This window comes from Oryctolagus cuniculus, chromosome 6 (assembly GCF_051225735.1).
Source record: "Oryctolagus cuniculus isolate XC-2025 breed Fujian yellow rabbit chromosome 6, ASM5122573v1, whole genome shotgun sequence".
NCBI lineage: Eukaryota > Metazoa > Chordata > Mammalia > Lagomorpha > Leporidae > Oryctolagus > Oryctolagus cuniculus.
The window spans coordinates 166,290,278-166,309,652 of record NC_142872.1 but is presented as its reverse complement, the minus strand read 5'-3'; the positions used below and the strand labels follow the sequence as shown (position 1 = coordinate 166,309,652).

Below are 19,375 nucleotides of genomic sequence, written 5' to 3'. Positions count from 1 at the left end.
AAAACTGGAAGATGAAGTTCCCAACTGTGGAGTCTGAGTACTCTGGTGAGAACGGAACTGTGTTTGACGTGCTGGGAGCCCGCGACTGTTCTTCCGCGTTGTGTCCCTTCATGTACTTCTTCCTTTTTTAAATCAGCAGCTGTGGATAGTGCTTTTTTGTTTCTCCCTAAATTTATTGATTTATCTGAAAGGCAGAGTTTCAGAGAGAAAGGAAGCGATAGATGGAGGGAGATCTTTCATCTGCTGGTTCACTTCCCAAATGGCTATTACAGTCAGACTGGGCCAGGCCCAATTCACATCCAGGAACTCTGTCCAGGTCTCGTGTAGGTGGCAGAGTCCCGGGTACTTGGGCCGTCTTCTGCTGCCCCTGCAGGTGTATCCGCGGGGAGCTGGCTCGCACGTGAAGCAGCCAGGACTCGGACCTGCACGCAGAAGCGATTCCAGTGTGGCAGGAGGCAGCGCTGCCCGCCGCTTCACAACACCAGTCCCTGTCATTTAGATTTCTTACAAGTTATGTCAATTGTATAATTGAAAACCAGTAGAGAAAAACAGTTATCTGAAATTACAATTAAAAATCTTAATTCCAAAAAAAATCAAACACTTCAAATATAAAAGGTAATCTAAAGATAATCCTTCTTAATAGACTGTATTTGGGTGGGGCCCAGCCGTTTGGCACAGCAGGTAAAAGCTGCTTCCTGAGACACTAGCACCCCATGTGGGCGCCGGTTTGTGTCCTGGCTGTTTCTCTTTTGGTCCAGATCCCTGATAATGGCTTGAGAAAAGCAGCAGAAATTGGCCCAAGTCCTTGGGTCCCTCCCATCCATGTGGGAGACCTAGAGGAAGCTCCTGGCTCCTGAATTTGGGCTGGCCAGCCCTGGCCGTTGTGGCCATCTGGGAAGTGAAATAGCAGATGGAGGATCCCTCTCTCCCTCCTCCCTCCCTCCCTTGCTCTCTCTCTGTCTCTCTCTCTCTTTCCCTCTGTCTTCTGGAACTCCAGCTTTCCAATAAAGAAATAGATCCTTTTAAAAAAATTATTCAGAAGAGTGCCACGTGAATGACTTGCGAAGCCCAATGTTGTTATTTAGCACTGTGGTAAATGTGAGGGTGCTAGTCCGTTCCAGGAGTGAGAGGCTGAGTTGTTATTTAGCGGTGTGGTAAGTGTGAGGGTGCTAGTCCGTTCCAGGAGTGCGAGGCTGAGTTGCCGTTTGGGGCATCCACACTCTGTATTGCAGCGCTCGTGTGTGGGGCCCTGCCCTGCTTCCTTGCTGATGTACAACAGGTGATGGCTGAAGTCCCTGGGTCCCTGCCTCCCACTTGCGACTCCCAAGTGAAGTTCGGGCATTGAACGAATGAACCAGTGGATGGACAGTTCTCTGTCCCATGCTTCTCTTTTCTTTTTAAATAAAATTTAAAAAAATTCCTGGTAGCTTTGTGTCATCGCCGTTTAAGCTGTCCTCCTACAACACTGGCATTACGTGAGTGCTGCAGCGCTTCTCATACAGCTCTCTGTTGCTGTGCGGGGAAGGCAGCGAGGATGGCCAGTGCCTGGGCCATCACTGTTGGGGAAGGCAGCGAGGATGGCCAGTGCGTGGGCCATCACTGTCGGGGAAGGCAGCGAGGATGGCCAGTGCCTGGGCCATCACTGTCGGGGAAGGCAGCGAGGATGGCCAGTGCCTGGGCCATCACTGTCGGGGAAGGCAGCGAGGATGGCCAGTGCGTGGGCCATCACTGTCGGGGAAGGCAGCGAGGATGGCCAGTGCCTGGGCCATCACTGTCGGGGAAGGCAGCGAGGATGGCCAGTGCCTGGGCCATCACTGTCGGGGAAGGCAGCGAGGATGGCCAGTGCCTGGGCCATCACTGTCGGGGAAGGCAGCGAGGATGGCCCAGTGCGTGGGCCATTACTGTCGGGGAAGGCAGTGAGGGTGGCCCAGTGCCTGGGCTGCAGCACGCATGTGGGAGACCCAGATGGAGTTCCAGGCTCCTGGTGTTTGGCCTGGCTTAGCTCAGATGTTGCAGCCATTTGGGGAGTAATTCAGTGGATGAAAAATCTCCCTCTCTCTCTAATTCTGCCTTTCATACAGGTAAAGTAAATGTTTTAAAAAAATCATTCCAAAGGAAAAAACTAAAATTCACTCCTGGTTGACAGCATTGTAGTTCATAGATACTTAATTTTTTTTATTATTTAGTAAATATAAATTTCCAAAGTACAGTTTATGGATTACAATTCCCCCCCCTCCATAATTTCCCTCCCACCCGCACCCCTTCAATCTCCCGCTCCCTCTCCCATTCCATTCACATCAAGATTCATTTTCAATCATCTTTATATACAGAAGATAGATTTAGTGTATATTAAGTAAAGATGTCATCAGTTTGCACCCACACAGAACATAAAGTGTAAAATACTGTTTCAGTACTAGTTATAGCACTACTTCACATTGGACAACACACTAAGGACAGATCCCACATGAGGAGTAAGTACACAGTGACTCTTGTTGTTGACTTAACAATTTGACACTCTTGTTTATGGCATCAGTAATTCCCCTAGGCTCTAGTCATGGGTTGCCAAGGCTATGGAAGCCTTTTGAGTTCGCCGACTTCGATCTTATTTTGACAGGGTCATAGTCAAAATGGAAGTTCACTCCTCCTTTCAGAGAAAGGTACCTCCTTCTTTGATGGCCCCATTCTTTCCACTGGGATCTCACTCGCAGAGATCTTTCATTTAGGTTGTTTTTTTTTTTTTCCCAGAGTGTCTTGGCTTTCCATGCCTAAAATACTCTCATGGGCTCTTCAGCCAGATCCGAGTGCCTTAAGGGCTGATTCTGAGGCCAGAGTGCTATTTAGGACATCTGCCATTCTATGAGTCTACTGTGTATCCCACTTCCCATGTTGGATCATTCTCTTCCTTTTTTTATTCTAGCAGTTAGTATTAGCAGACACTAGTCTTGTTTGTGTGATCCCTTTGACTCTTAGACCTGTCAGTGTGATCAATTGTGAACTGAAATTGATCACTTGGACTAGTGAGATGGCATTGGTACATGCCACCTTGATGGGATTGTATTGGAATCCCCTGGCACGTTTCTAACTCCACCATTTGGGGCAAGTCCGATTGATAATTATTTTGTTTTTAAATGGTGCTGTTTCCAATAGCAATCTTTCTCAAAACTTTGTTATTACTTCACAGTAGCTTACTGTCTTATGACACTTGTGTTGATATCACATTATTTGCAATCTTCTCGGTTTGTAGAAGGTTCATTTCTTTGACAAGGAATGCTTACTTTGATCATAAAAAATCCCCCAGACTTTAGTCTCCTGGGACAGGAAGTCTTGTACTTTAGGTAGTATCTTTCAAATGCTGTTCACTTAACAGTTCTTTTGTGTATGTTATAAATACTGAAAATAAAACCATGAAAACCTATAGTGTGACTCTAATGGGCTATTGCTAAAAATCAGGATAGAGCTTACCCTTTTCCCCTGATTACTGTGTATGATCTTTACAAAACCATGAAAAGGAAAATCATTCTCTTTTTCCTTCTTTTCCCCCAGAAGGTGAACGAGCTTTGCCATCAATACCAAAGTAAGTGCTGTTTTGTGCGTATTGTTATTTTATTGTATTAGAACTTTAAGAAAATCATTATGCTTTTATTATTCATTTTCCTGAAAAGTTAAACTTCTGTGAATATCAATGAACTGGAAAAAACACTTCAAATGTAAAATATTAGGTATTTAAGTTAATTTGAAAAGTTAGAAATTAGTTTTCCCTTTGTTCAATACAGAAAATCTCAATGACAATAATTTAGAGGGCTTTTTTTTTTTAAGATTTATTTATTTGAAAGTCAGAGTTACACAGAGAGAGAAGAGGCAGAGAGAAAGAGGTCTTCCATCTGGTGGTTCACTCCTCAGATGACCGCAACAGCCGGAGCTGCGCTGATCCGGAGCCAGGAGCCTCCTCCAGGTCTTCCCACGTGGGTGCAGGGGCCCAAGGACTTGAGCCATCTTCCACAGGCCACAGCAGAGAGCTGGATTGGAAGTGGAGTGGCTGGGTCTTGAACCCATATGGGAAGCCAGTGGTTCAGGCCAGGGCATTAATCCGCTGCACCACAGCACCGTAGAGGACCTGTTTTGAAATATTGCTATATATATATTTCCCACCTTCATTAGAACCTCATGGTCAACTCTATTCTGGCTATCTTAACAAAATTGTAGAAGTAATTGTGTTAACGGTTTCATTTTTTACTACGTCACAATTTTTTTTTTTTTTTTTTTTTGACAGAGTTAGAGAGAGAAAGGTCTTCCTTTCATTGGTTCACCCCCGAAAGGGCCGCTACGGCTGGCGCTGTGCCAATCTGAAGCCAGGAGCCAGGTGCTTCCTCCTGGTCTCCCATGTGGGTGCAGGGCCCGAGCATTTGGGCCATCCTCTACTGCCTTCCCGGGCCACAACAGAGAGCTGGACTGGAAGAGAGCGACCGGGACAGAATCCGGTGCCCCAACCAGGACTAGAACTCGGGGTGCTGGCACCGCAGGTGGAGGATTAGCCTAGTGAGCCGCGGTGCTGGCCCCTATGTCACAAATTTTACAGATGTATTGTTAAATACTATTAAAGGAATCAAATAGTAATGCCAGAAGAACTTAGGTAATTACTTGCAGTGTGCCTGGAACTGGGTACCAGGATCTGGAAGATAAAATGTAAATGTTCACTTACCAGGTAAATAGACGGCTGCATGGGACGTGCTCACAGGGCTGCTGGCGCTCGGAGAGGAGCAGACAGCCGCGAGCACTAGGGAGAAACAGGGCAGCTGGGCCTCGCCTTCGCCTTGTCCCTGTCCTCCTCTCTAGCCGGTCCACCGCTGGTTCCGCCAGTTCTGCTTCCTGAATATGTCATGTTCAGCTACTTCTCCCCATCCCCACGGGCTCCCCCACCACCCTTTTTAGCCATGTTGTCACCTCTCTGGGCTGCTCCTGGGGACTTCTCTGCAGGGCTTCCCAAGACTGCTGCCAGCTTCGCAGTTCTCTCTGCTGACTCCCAAGTAGGAGACACAAGGCAGATTCAGTGACGGGAACGGCACGTAGGGTGGCGTCTAGAGGTGATGAGTGAGCTTCCGGAGACCCTCTCCCCGTAGTCCCATGGATGTGCTTAACTCCCCAGGACTGAGCTGGGCCACATGTCTGAGATGCTGACTACCAAGGACTCTGCCTGGAGTCCACTGGGCCTGGCCACGCACTCACTGTCTGTGTCGAGTGTACTAAAATTCCAGACTCCTGGAGGAGATCCAGAACTCGGCAGAAGTCATGCAGTGTTTATGGTTGGGGCGTGGTGAGCCAGCCTCCTAATTAGGCAGTGGGGGAACTCCTGAAAGCCAGTGCTCAGACAGCAGCCTTTGGACAGGCACACCCGTGCCTTCTGTCCAGTGGTACCCCTCGTGCTCCCACGCCCTTCTCCTCTCCCCCCTTTCCTGCTTTCCTTTCCTTTTTTTTTTTTTTTTGGTTAAGATTGATTTTGTTCATTTGAAAGGCAGAGTTCTACAGATACAGAGTTACAGACGGAGAGAGAGCTTCCACCTGCTGGTTCTCTCTAAATGGCCGCCACAGCCAGGGCTGAGCCAAACTGGAGCCAGGAACTTGTTCTGGGTCTCCCACATGAGTGTGGAAGTCCAAGGACTTGGGCCTTGTTCTGCTGCTTTCCCAGGTGCATTAGCAGGGAGCTGGATGGGAATTGGAGCAGCCGGGACTTGAACTTGAATCCACAGTATTGCAGGTGACAGCTTTACCGGCTGACCACGATGCTACCCCTACTGCCCCTCAGTGTCTACACTACGACGTGAGGGACCTTTCTGAATTCAAACTCTTGCGTGACTTGCTGTTGCTATTAGGATAAATTCTGTTATCCCAGCTTGGCTAGGAGCTGCCCGACTGTTTCCCTGGGGGCTTCATCAGTGTGCGTCCTCTGCAGCCCCCTTGTTGCCTGAGCCTCGCTCAGCTTCCAGGTTTCCTCCGGAAGCCTCCTGCAGTTCCTCCTTCCCAACCAGGCGAGTGGCGTGTTGCGCTCTCCTGTGGTAGGACTTGTCGCCCTCTGTGCCTTCTTCGCTGCCGGCACCCTCGCGCCCTCCACTGGTGCTCAGAGGCTGGTGGAGTTGCCCACCTGCCAGCAGCCAGGGTCTGTGCCCACTTGTGCAGTAACTGTGTGGATGAGGGGAGGATGGCCCGGCAGCTCCTCCTGGCTCTGTTCAGTGTGTCTGGCTGAGTGAGCAGTGTGTGCTAGGTGCTGGCTAATGCCCGCCCAGGCCAGGAACTAACGCTCGTTTTGAGTACTTAAAGAGCACTGTGCTGCTGGGCCAGGCAGTGGTGAAAGCTAAGCTGTGATGAGAGAGCTGGTGGCACAGCATCATCAGTGTGATGTGGCCGGGGCCTGGCCGCAGGACCAGGGTGCACGGGAGTTCATCTGTGGTTAGAACATGTGGTGCCCTGGGAAAGCCCGGGATGCAGTGTGCAGGGATCGGGGTCAGAGGCTGCAGCGAGGAGAAGCTGCTGAGTTTCTAGAGAGCAACTTGGGATAAATTTTTGTGGTAGAAAAGATTTCAGATACTTGGAGAATTCAGGAATGGAAACTCAGTTCTATGGCTTGTCAAGCTCTGATTATTGTGGAGGTTGTACAGTTGTGTAGTGAGTGTTCCTGGTTCTCAAAACTGATAGGCCATTGTGAGTTCTGATGTTCTCTCTCATGAAGTCTATCCCGGTTTTCCTCCTGTTATGGAAATTTTTCTGTTCATTACGTCAATAGAAAATGCAGCTCTTTTGGGGGAAGTTTTCTTTTATAAAAGGTCAAGGTCACTTCAACTGTAGACTTCGGGATTCTTTTTTTCTCTGTGTGTTTTGTGCTTTTCCTGATGTTTTAAATTAAACTATATTTGCATTTTTTAAATGACAACAAAAACATTCACCAGATTTTTATTTTATGTGGATAAATTTGTAGAACACTAGTTTTTGAGTCATTTCATGAAACAATTAGCAAGATACATTAAGTTCTTGTTTAGCCTGTAAATAATAATATATATTAGTGTACTTCATTTTTTTTTTTTGCATTTTCTCTTTACTGTAAATTTAAGGAAGATGATACAATAGTATTTCAGATTCTGTTTTAGAAAAATCTCAATTCTAGATGTCTGGGCAGTCCCTTGCAGTCCAGCTTTCAAATTTAAATTTTTATGTAGCCCACGTGCACCACATTAAATGATACTGCGTTGTAATTCACTGTTACTAGTAAGTTCCCAGAGAAGTTCAACATTCCTTCGGTTACCTCGTGATTTCTGGTCTCTGAAGCGTTAAGGCAGTCTGGTCATCAGTGCCTGAGGTAGTGAAGTACAGGTTTTTTTTTAAATCACCCATCTGAAATTTCGTCTCCTGGGTAAGTGGCATCGTTCCCCAGTCCACATGCACTCCCCGTGGCCGAGGCCGGGCGGCTTGGTCACACTGTGCTCTTGTCTTCTGCAGGTTGGCCAACAGTGAGAAGCAAGGCGTGAGGACGCACGCAGTCTCCATGTCAGGTAAGGGGCTCGCCGAGACCCCCCAGCACGAGCTGCGCGGGGCGGCAAGACCACGGCTGTCTCTGCGATCTCGCGTGCTGGCTGCGTGCCAGTAGCTTCGGCAAGGAGCGTGTCTGTGTCATTTTGCTGGCATTTAGGTTTTAAATATGACTCGGGTTTATTTTTAAGATTAAGTCTATATGTGAAATAGCAGATTATTCACCAGGTTATATCGAATCCCAGGTTATTTTTTAATGTCCTGTTGATTATATTTAGTGTGAAAATTTTCATTTTTGAACTTGTCATTATACTTTATCTTTGCAATTCATCAAAACCTAACATAGTTTGTATATTTATTTTTTGTTGTCTAGGAAATGTGATACATTTTAAGATGTTTTTTGTCTTTCAAAATAAGCATATGATGGTGTTTGAATATTTTTCTTAAAAATATAGTTAAGATACCAGCATGAGCATTATCTTAACTATTTGCTGGTGTGATGAGTGTGGTGTACCCCTGGTGTATTTTTAAAAATACATTTGCCCATGTGTTTCCCACTTAAACGTGGAAAATACAGGAAAGGGAGAAGAAGAAGAAAGCATCTTCCATGGACCCCTCGTTGGTATCTTGAGACAACATGGACTGTACCATACACATGTCTGTATACACACACGTGGTCTGTTCTTAGATATGTATGTATACAATACATTCTAATTCCGAAATAACAGCTTCCTCATCACTTTGGTATCTGACCTAGAAGAGATTCAATTACCATTAGTTTAATTTAATTTACTTTAGATCAGCTTTTCCTGAAATTTAGTTAGACAGTGAGAGAGACAGAAAGGTCTTCTTTCCATTGGTTCACCCCGCAAATGTCCACTACGGCCAGCGCGCTTTGCTGATTGGAAGCCAGGGGCCAGGTGTTTCTCCTGGTCTCCCATGTGGGTGCAGGGCCCAAGCACTTGGGCCATCCTCCACTGCCCTCCTGGGCCACAGCAGAGAGCTGGCCTGGAAGAGGAGCAACTGGGACTAGAACCCGGTGCCTATATGGGATGCTGGTGCCACAGGTGGAGGATTAGCCTAGTGTGCCACGGCGCTGGCCCCGAAATTTAGTTTTGTGAATTTACCTAGTTGATTATGAATTCTTTTTAGTGTTCCAGCACAAAAATACAAAAATACTACTTTTTTTGTGTGCACAAACACCCCACAAGCCCTTCCTCAAGGAAAGCCTGCGCTTGCGTTTGTACACTGGCAGATGCTCTGCAGTGCTAAGTGTCTGCCGCACTGTGCTGGCGTAGTGTCCCGGCTTACACAGGCACTGCTCCTTACTCAGGAGAAAACCTCTGAGGGCTTGAGCTTGCTGACTGGAGTGCTGCAGAAGCAAGGCTGGGCACTAAGCAGCCCCTGGCATCTGTGTTTGTGCAGTTTGTGGTGGGTTCAGAAACTTGGCCGACTGGCCAGACCCTGGAGGATTTTGGAATCAGGTTGCAAAGAAAGTACCATGTCCCAGTCTGGAGGCAGGGCAGCTGCTGGACATCAAATAAGGTTGTGCAAAGAGTTCTGTGGGACAGGTGAGGTTGGAGCTGGGCACTGAGGAATTGGTAGGCACCTCGGTCCAGCACCACAGATGAGCCCCAGGAGCTGGTGGGTACAGCCCGCACACGCTGTAGGCAGCCCAGACTGGAGAGAAAGTTTGGTTAATGAGCTCATTGCACCATTCCCGCCTGTGTCTCTAGGGAGAGCCTCCAAGGCTGTCCCTGGTGTTGGAATCGTCTCTCTTAGGCAGCGTCCTCTGTTTTTCAAGGTTAAGCCTCAGTTTCTCTTAGCAGACCATCGTAAAACCTCTGAACTTGACCTCTCCCCACCAACCCTATTTTTATGTTCTGTTTTTGTCTTGTTTCAGAAGCCATTAAGAAGGAGCTGCTTTGACTTTTAGTGAGCTCTTTAGTAGATACTGTATTCTGTCTCTGGTATGTGTTCTGTGTTCTTCTACATGAATTAACTCTTCTAGTCCTTACTAAGGCCCAAGATCACACAGCTGATAAAAGGTGCGTCATTGTTTAAATTCAGACACCTGGCTCAGCCTCCTTCGTAATTACTTGGGGTCGTGCCTTCATTATTTCTTTCTAGTTTTCCCTTAACTGGGAGTTCATACTTCAGTGAACGCCTACCTCTATGTTAGCTTTGACGGCTGCAATGTCAATTTAAATAGGCAATTCTCTGGTCGGGAAATCCTGAGTAGTAAGTTACTGTGTCTCCCGTGAACTTCGGGCTCCTCAGCGCAGTCCCCCTAGGCCTTCTGCTGCCTCCCACAGCCTACCTTTTCACTGCTCCCCACCCGCAGCCACCTTCTTGCCTGTGTGGTCCTGCTGGAGCCTCTGCACCAGCCTTGTTCTTGCTGTCACCACAGCCTCCCCCCCGTGGCTTTGGGGACTCGCGGCCCTGGGCAAGAGGGAAGAGAATCTGTGACGATGGGGCACTGCTGCTGACAGCCTGCTGGAACTCGCTCAGTCCCTGCCACTCACTCACCTGAGTGACTGACAGGTGTAGCCCGCGTCTGCCTTCCACAACCGTGGTTCAATTTAGCATCGGACTAGTGGGACTGGTGCATTGCACTTGACGTTTCTAGGAATATCTCAGTTAAACAGATACGTAGAACACCTGGCCCCTGGAAAGCCTGCACTGTGTGTCGTGTGGCGCTGGCAGCCTGGAGGCCGAGGTCTGAGGCCCCTGCATCCTTCGGGCCTCCTGTGTGTGACCGTGTGCCAGCCAGGTGTTTGCTCTTCTGTCAGCCATCTCCTTCAGCTCTAACACACCCTACAAGACTGAGGGTGTTCCAGCTGCACTTTCCTCAGTTCACGCGAATCCCTTGAATACTAAGTGTTCATTGACAAGTGCCTGCTGTGGGCCGAGCACTGTTCCAGGTGCTGGAGTATCAGAGCACACAGCCACGTGGCGTCCCCCGCTCTGTCAGACCCTGGGTGCATGGAGAGTGATGGGCAGCTGTGGAGAATTGTGGTCGAGCTTGGCCTTGCTGAGAAGGCGACGCGGGTAGGGACTGGATGGTCCGGGTGTGAGTGGGGCAGGTGGCAGGGGAGCAGCTGACAGCAGGAGCCCCACATGTTCCGATGCAGCAAGGAGGCAGGGCCAGGAGAGGGGCTCCAGGGGGCGCTAGGTAGGAAGTCAGAAATGAGCTTATGTGTCTGTGACAAAGGCCTAGGGTATTGACTTCCAGGTCCGGCATCCGCATCTCAAAGTCATCCCGATAACCTTCCAGGTGCAGCCCAGCACCTGCACTTCAGACATCCTGCCGGGATCCTGACCTTCCAGGGGGTTCTGCCCTTCTACCCAGTAACCATCCTTCCTCTAACGGGGTGATGACGCCAGCCAGGAGATGGGCTCCGGGGGGGGGGGGGGGGGGCAGGAGAGGGCCTGGGGTGGGGGGCTGGGCCAGGAGAGAGGAGATGGGCTTGGGGGGTGCGCAGGGCCTCGGGGGCAGGGCTCTTTTTGTGAAGTAGCCAGCAGCCTTTGGCCTGTACACGTGTAGGATTTAGAGCCCCTTGAGAGCCTGTCGCTGACTCCCTGCAGCAGCCTTGCGGGGAAGCAGGTATTGGCTCTTCATCCCACCCACGCCCGCACGCCCGGAGAGAGACTGGAGCTGGGACTCATGGTGGGAGGCTGCCTCCGCACACGTGAGGAAGCCCTTGGGCAGGCGCGGAAGATCTCCCTGGAGAAGGGGTTTGTCCGACTCCCCCGTTTCTCTGTGGCACCACCATTCATGTGTCACTTGGATAGCTTTTTAGTATTTATTGCCAATGTTTTAAAAAATTAACTTTGCATTTTTAAAAATTACTTTGATTTGTTAATCATGCGGTGCCGTTTCCTTTATCGAGGTTTTCAAGGTAGTGACTTACTGTAAATGAAGACACTTAGCAAAATGAATATTGTCGTTGTTGAGTTGCTTCATTACAGACTCTAGGACAACTTGTTTCTATGTACAAAAGTAGTTTTTTTTTTTAATTTTTAATTTTTAATTTTTATTTTTTGACAGGCAGAGTGGACAGTGAGAGAGAGAGACAGAGAGAAAGGTCTTCCTTTGCCGTTGGTTCACCCTCCAATGGCCACGCTGATCCAAAGGCAGGAGCCAGGTGCTTCTCCTGGTCTCCCATGGGGTGCAGGGCCCAAGCACTTGGGCCATCCTCCACTGCACTCCCTGGCCACAGCAGAGAGCTGGCCTGGAAGAGGGGCAACCGGGACTAGAACCCGGTGTGCCAGCGCCGCAAGGCGGAGGATTAGCCTAGTAAGCCGCGGCGCTGGCCACAAAAATAGTTTGTAAATGATAAAGTTCTGTAAAAATAAGGTGGCCTAGTCTCTAATGACTGGTGCATCTTTTTGACATGTTAGATGTTTGTTATTCATTTGTTGCCCTGCTACTGTCTTTTGTTTTTTGTTTTTTATTTTTTGTTTTTGTTTTTTTTTTTGTTTTGTTTTTTTTTTTTTTTGACAGGCAGAGTTAGACAGTGAGAGAGAGAGACAGAGAGAAAGGTTTTCCTTCCATTGGTTCACTCCCCAAATGGCCGCCATGTCCGGCGCTGCACTGATCCGAAGCCAGGAGCCAGGTGCAGGTGCTTCCTCCTGGTCTCCCGTGCTTGTGCAGGGCCCAAGGACCTGGGCCATCCTCCACTGCACTCCCGGGCCACAGCAGAGAGCTGGACTGGAAAAGGGGCAACCAGGACAGAATCCGGCGCCCCAACCGGGACTAGAACACAGGGTGCCAGTGCTGCAGGCGGAGGATTAGCCTAGTGAGTGGCGCTGGCCCCGCCGCTGTTCTTTAAGTGCAGTTAGTAATTTGCATAGGAGTAGAGCTGGGGCCTTTCGGGTCCACATGCATTCGCTCTCTCTCTGGCTCAGCAGACAGTGGTCTGTTGTCTTCCTGCGGTTCCCACTGCAGAGGTAAGGAAGTGGAGACGCGGAGCTTGAGCGCCTTGGCCGGGTTCAGCAGCCAGCTAGTCAGAGCCAGACAGGCTCCACGGTGCATTTCCCTCTGACCACACGGGACCATCCCGAAGGCTTCTTGATGTTGCTGTGTGGGAGAATGCAACACTTGGAAAGAGCTGCAGAGTGATTGGACGCCAGTTTCCCGGTTTTGGGAATAACAGCTGGCTCAGCTCTGATTCTTGTGTTACAATTCAGAGGAAGGGCCTGTGCTCCAGTGTGCAGAAGGTCTGTGTCTGGTGTGATGCCCTAGTTCCAGTTTTGGTAAGCCGTGGCTTCAAGGCAATCTCTGCTGCTCAGAACTGGAGTCACATGCTGGCTTTCAGGCTCGGTTAAGTCACTGACATGCTCCAGAACCCGGCTGATTGGAAATACTTCCACTTTCACCAGTTACGAATAGCCTGGTGTTCGGGGTGAACCTGAGCCACGGAGGAGCTTACTGAGGCCATTGCATTCACGCGAGCAGGTTAGCCGACTGCTGTGTGTGAGTGAGGCAGCTGTCATCAACAGTAGCCGAGCGGTGCTGCCACCCTGCAGTCCTCCCTCCCCACCCCATCTGGAACCGTTTTCCTCGCTGGGGATTGAGTGTGTTAGGCAGTCGCAGCCTCTGCTCTGTGGTTCCTGAGGGTGAGCACACGGCGAGGTCACAGGTGCTGAGACACCAGCGTCAGATGTCGTACCGTAATGCCCTGGAAGAGGACCCAGAGCCAGAAGGACGCCCCTCCTCCACCCTGGACCTGTGCTTAACCTCACTGCAGGTGCAGGCAGACTCGTGCAGGCCTTCCTGGCGGCGTGGCCCAAGGCACCTTCAGATATGAGAAGCTGAGCAATAACGAGGTTTTTTAGTTTTAAATTTAATAATGTTTTTAACATTTTGCCACATTCGCCTCACAAGTTGACATTGTGTACTTACGTGTGTGTGTACACATCTACTATTCTTTTCTTGAAAGCAGAGACATCAGCTTTCACCAGGTGAGCGCCATGGCAGTGATCAGAGCGCGGAGAACGGAGGGAACGTTGTGCACATGCTCTGGTTCGGTGAAGCAGTGTTTGGAACGACGCGGCTGCTGTGGCCTTGCACAGGTGTTACGCTCGACACTGATTCCACACGGCAGAGAAAGCCTGGCTTGTCGTTCTCAGCCTGGCCTGTCTCACGTGGCACGGTGCTCTCTGGTTCGAGCATCTTGTTGCAGTGTCAGGGTTTCGTCCTGTTTGTGCTGGAGTACTAGTCCATCGTGCGTCTCGACCCAGGCGTCACGGTGGACTTTTGGGTTGATTCCGTGTCTTCGCTGTTACGAGTGGAGCTGCTATAAACGTGGGAGTGCAGATAATTCTTACTTGTGCTGATTTCCTTTCCTTTGGCTGTGTTCCCAAGATTGGGATAGTGTGGAAGATCTGTTGTTGGTTTTCTGAGGAATCTCCATACAGTTTTTCATAATGCTTGTTCTAGTTGGCATGCCCACCCACAGTGGGTTAGGGTGCTTTTCCTCTGTTCGTAGAGCAGAGAGTTTTTCCGTCTTCTGCACAGTAGTAGTGGGGGGAAAGGAGTGCTCGGGAGCTCTGTGCTGTGTGGTGAGCAGTGCCTGACTGCTTGACTCACAACCTTCTTAATCCTTGGGTCAGACGGATGAACACAAGAATTCATAAGCTTTGATGGTCTGTTTTAAAAGATTTATTTATTTATTTGCAAGTCAGAGTTACACAGAGAGAGGAGAGGCAGAGACATAGGGAGGGAGGGAGGAAGGGAGGGGTCTTCCATCTGATGGCTCACTTCCCAATTGGCCATAACAGCCAGAGCTGTGCTGATCTGAAGCCAGGAGCCAGGAGCTTCTTCCGGGTCTCCCACGTGGGTGCAGGGGCCCAAGCACTTGGGCCATCTTCCACTGCTGTCCCAGGAGCGTTAGCAAGGAGTTGGATTGGAAGTGGAATAGCTGGGACTCGGACCAGCTTCCACATGGATACTGGCATCCCAGGCTGCAGCTTTACCCACTAGGCACAGCGCCAAATTCACAGTCTTCTTTTTTTTTTAATCACTAACATGCAAGGTTTCCAAATATCATCTTACTAAATATAAAGCAAATTTTACTAACATCAAAAGGCATAGTTGTTTTTTTTCTTTACAGAAAAGTTGAAAAGAATGCCTCAGACTTTAAAATGTAAATTCTAGAATTTGCCTTAAAGGTTTTTCCCCCATAGTGATGGCTTAATGTTCTTTGGGGATTGAAATCAAAGTTCATGACTCAAAGCAAAATATTTGCAGTGCTTTCAGCAGAATAAACTGTAGAAATTGACAAATATTGTTAAATACCTACTGTATTTTATACTTTTTACTTAATTTTTGTGCCTTTTTAATGAAATATTTAAAATACACATATAGGTGGGTGTTTGGCACATTGGGGTGCCACATCCCATATCAGAGTGCCCAGTCGAAGTCCCAGCTTCCCGCGGAGGATTAGCACCCGCGAGGCGCCAGTACTCGGCCCTGCCCCACACAGCACACTCAGACTGAGTTCCAGCCAGGCGCTGGGCCCGGTTGTCGGCTGTCATCTGGTGAAGAAAGCTCTGTGTGTGTGTGTGCGCGCGCGCACGTGCACGTGTGTGTGTGTGTGTTTCTCTTCCTTCACTCACTTAAACAGACACATCGTTCTCATTATTTTGAAGCAAACCTAAGGCATATTTCATCCACAAATACTTCTATAAGATAAACAGAAAGAAAAAGCAGAATCAAATATCTCGTCAGTACTCAGCATTTCCTTGGTTGCCCCATGTTTCCTCTGGGTGGAACTTGGTGAATTTGCTGTTAGCTCGGCCTCTCCGTGTGTTCTCAGTGAAAGTTCATTTCTGTTACCTGCATGGATGGCACTGTTGTGTTGAACCTGTCCGTCTGTGGCCCCTGACTCTTGATGAGTGCCCATCAGCATGTGGAGGCGTGCCTGTTGACTTGGTGTCTGGTGAGCGTCGCAGACCACACACATCCCAGACGAGCCGTGCCTGCACTCCCAGCCCGCTCTTCGCACCTTGTCCTCTCACCAGGGCCTTTCTCCCGTCCCGTGAGCAGTTCATCTTTGGGGTGTTCCTCATGCTGCTCTCTTTCTCATCCCAAATCCATTTCTTCGGCAGATCCTGATTGATTCAGTCTTCCAGTTGATCGCAGTCTAACTTCCACACAGCTACTCTTGTCCAGATTCACCTTGAACTACAACTAGAATATCACAACCTTCCTGCCCCCTGTAGAAGGTTCTCAGGAAGCCTTCAGAGTGTGAAAGACCACGTCTCTCTGCTCCTCACTTTCTTTGCTTTGATGTCATTCAGAATAAGAGCCCTCACTTAACACGCAGTACGAGGTCTCAGCCTTCTCTTGTCTCAGCGGCCACAGCACCACCTCCACTGTCCCGGCCCCGGCACTTGCGGGCTCTGCGTGAGCTGTCCGCTGCTCCTGGGGAGTCGCACCCCACGCAGATATGTGCACGCCCGTTCCCTTTTGCTCCTGGACGTCTGTGAAGGGCTCCAGGCGCCGGCTCGTGTGCTGTTCTCCCTGGTAGCTCTTACAAGTTGACAAACCACACGATCAGTCTTCTTTCTCCTCTACCTAACATTAGCTCAGTAAGTTGAGAGCTTTGTTCACCGCTGTCACCTCAGCACACACCATGTGCCTGGCTCCTGATAGGTGTTCAGTAAATAGAATTAAAATGAACATCTTCAGTAAATTAAAGAAGGGCCTGATTCCTTTTGTTTTCATCTTTATGATGGGGAATAATGGTCCTGATATTACTCAATAAAAATTGCCCTTACACTTTCTTGACTATTTCTTTTAGAAATAGCTCAGTTTAGACTTAGGAAGGTCAGAACAGCTCAGACCACGGCGTTGTCACCATCCGTCAGGTGCCCAGGGAATCCCGCGGGACGCTCTCCTCAGCTCTTGACCTGAAGTGGCTGCTGTCACTACCCCACTTTGTAAATAGGAAGACCGGCATGCAGAAGTTGAATGATGTGTTCTAGGCCAGGGAGTGTGTAGTGGGGTCAGGGTTTGAACCAAACTGCTGACTGCAGAGCCCACATTCCTGTGTGTTCTGCTGTTCCATGATGGCATCCCGGCAGTGTGCTGTAAGGAGGGAAATGAAATACCTGGGCTCCACTCACATCTGTGGCGTTCGTATTTGCTTTATCCTTCATCATATGCTTTTCTTTTTCTGTTAGCGTTTTTCTTGAGCCATTTAAAAGCAGCTGCAGACTTGGTGCCTTTCGTAAATTTTCAGTGTATGTGTCTACGGACCGGGGCATCATCTTCCGTAGAGCCTGCTGAACACTGAAGGTGTGCCCCATCCACGCTCCCACCAGCGGCCATGTAGCGCTGCTTCCTGATCGTCCCCTCCCTGACCACCACTGCAGAATCCCATCTGGCATCACCTGTGCGTCCAGTGGTCAGGTCAGGCCCACATCCAGAGAGGACTGTCCAGTGGAGCATCGCGTCGGACCCAGAGATTTAGTGTGGCATAAAGGTGGCTTTTCAGATTAAGCAGTAAGATGAAATAGTTAATAAATGAAATAGAGACACACTACTTGAGCAGTGTTTCTAAAGTGTGTGTTTCAGTTCTCCTGCTGGGTCTGTAGTAGCCATGGCATCGTTGGCTCCCGATGAGCAGATGGCCCTGGCCCTGCGCCCCTCGGCTTGCGCTTGCACCCCGGCTGTCTTGCTGGTGTTCTGAGGGTCTGCAGCTAGATGTTGCCCGCTGTAGCAGTGTCCGCACCTGTGTCTGTGCCCTCGTGTACAGCACGTCCTTGCCGGGACTCCGCTTAGACACGTGTCCACTGTTCCGCCACCGTGCTGCCACGCTTGCTTCTCTCCGTGCTGACCAGTCAGAGCCTGGGATTAAGTGCGGTGACGCCACAGGGGTTCTGAGGACCTGAGTGAACAACAGATTGGCTTAGTGATGCTGATAGCAGCTTTGCGCTTGTGCATTCAAACACCCTCACCACAGCTGTTACGTTAAGGGAGTGGATGGTGTGTGCTTCAGATTTCTGAGTCTGTCTTTACTCATGATCGGGGAGAAATGGCTTAGAAAACGTTCCTGAATCAGAGCCTGCTCGTCTGTGCCCTTTTCTCTTTGCAGTTGAATGTTACATGTTCAAAAGAATTTTGAATTATGTGTTGGTCTCTGCTGTGTACTTTGTTTATTTTTGCTTTGGTTTTGTTATCTGTAAAAACATCTGTATTTTCAGTTGACTGCCTTGTAGACCTGGGAGAGTCTCATTCTGTCTTGTTTCTATATCTAGTAGAACTCTTAGCTAAAACAGGAAATTACATTTTAAAATATTAATGTTTTTAAAACATCAATCATAGTACAAAATAAAAGTATACCAATAGTAAAATTAAAATACTGCAATTTTGTGTTTATTTTTATACATGCAACTTAAAATGTAACAAAAGTATTGAAATAATTTGTTTCTATTTTTCTCTTTCCTCCTCTTGCCTCTTTATAAAGGAGTCAGTCACTGCCAGCATAAAGTTAAGAAAGCCAGGCGCTTTCTCCCTTTGATCTTCTGTTCCCATGAGCCTCCTCCTCCGGGTACTGCACTGGATTGCGCAGGCTCTCCTGTTAATAAGAGCACCCCGGAAGCTGACTCTAATCAGATGCTTGTCGAGTGTCGCAGCTGCAGCCTGTTTGTACTGGATGTCAGCGTGTGTGCTGTCGACTGCCCAGAAGCCAGAACTGGGTGCAGGGTTTTGTGTCTGGCCATCTTTGGGCTGCTCTCTTGAGTAGAAGACGTTTGATTTGCCTGCTGTTTGACTTTCACAGATGCATGACAGGGCAGGCCGTGGCTTCGCAGTTTCATTTGTGCCGTCTCAGAGCTTTCCCAGGGTTGCTTGTGCACTGTGGAGTCCCTGACACAGCTTGCAGCTGGAAGGGGCCGCTGCCTGCTTGCCGTGCTTTGGCCCGGTGTTCAGGGCTGCAGCCTCCTAGAGGCAGCCGTGCCGTGTGCAGAGGTTTTCAGAACAGAACAGTCTGTCAGTAGTCGGAATGGTGATTGCACACAACTGTTTGGAACATAATTTTTTCTGCACAAATTAAAATGGTAACCTTACTACCGGCAGAGTCCCCGCGGTTGTCAGTAGTGGGCCTGGCCTGCCTCTCCTGTGGAATCCTTACCTCTCCCGGCTCATCAGGATAGGCACACCAGGACCGTCATTTCTGTATCAGAGGATGCACACTCCCTTTGAGCAAAGTAGAAGTCATTTTTCACATTCATTTGTGAAGGGGTATCAAAGTAATTTTTGCTTTGTGTGGTTGAAACCAGCTGAAGCTCTATAATATTCCTCTATAGCTTTGTATAATATGCTGACAGTTTAAAAGTGCTCGTAATGCCCTTAGATGCAAATAAACCTGCAAACTACTGTAATCTCGCTCTTATCGTTTGAAGGAGATGGGGGAGGGGGAGATTTTTGTTTCTCTCACACTTTGATTTGCTTGTCATTTTAATAGTGTGTTTCCCCCCTTCCCTCTTCTCTGTCCTGTCTCGCCCTCCCCCCTGCCCCCCGCCCTGTCCCCTGCTCTGCCTTTCTTTGCATGCCACCTGGATCTGCAGATGAAATTAGTGGGGACGGTAATAATTCACTTTCACATTTGCGTTACTATGAGATAAGCATTTATGGAAATAAATACAGTTCAGTGTTTCATAAAAGGCAAAATGTTGTTTTGATCCAACAGGACCAAGTAGAAAATGATGGGGGCGGGGGGTCTCTTAAAATTTTTTAAGACTATGACAGGGTAAAGATCTCTGTTTCTTTATCATATCTTACTGGCAAATTTTACTTGCAGTCAATTTTGTGGATTCCATTATTTAACTTTATGGTTCTGGAAAGTTG

The 19,375-nt window shown here is 48.8% G+C and overlaps 1 protein-coding gene across 49 annotated transcripts in view; it reads left to right on the top strand.

Annotated features, from left to right (window-relative positions):
* The window catches only part of PTK2 (protein tyrosine kinase 2), a 296,019-nt gene that overhangs the window by 164,540 nt on the left and 112,104 nt on the right, over positions 1 to 19,375 (top strand). For 26 of the 49 annotated variants that reach the window (XR_016236040.1, XR_016236042.1, XM_089335789.1 and 23 more), the window contains 2 exons: positions 3,544 to 3,574; positions 7,486 to 7,538. Coding sequence is in view for 46 of the 49 variants with exons in the window: in XM_089335789.1 (XP_089191915.1) it covers positions 3,544 to 3,574; positions 7,486 to 7,538 (84 nt within the window). In the remaining 3 variants the exon portion in view is untranslated. Of the gene's footprint in view, positions 1 to 3,543; positions 3,575 to 7,485; positions 7,539 to 17,993; positions 18,078 to 19,095; positions 19,114 to 19,375 lie in introns of all 49 variants that reach the window. The other 23 variants (XM_070075578.2, XM_070075548.2, XM_070075554.2 and 20 more) reach the window with 3 other exon arrangements.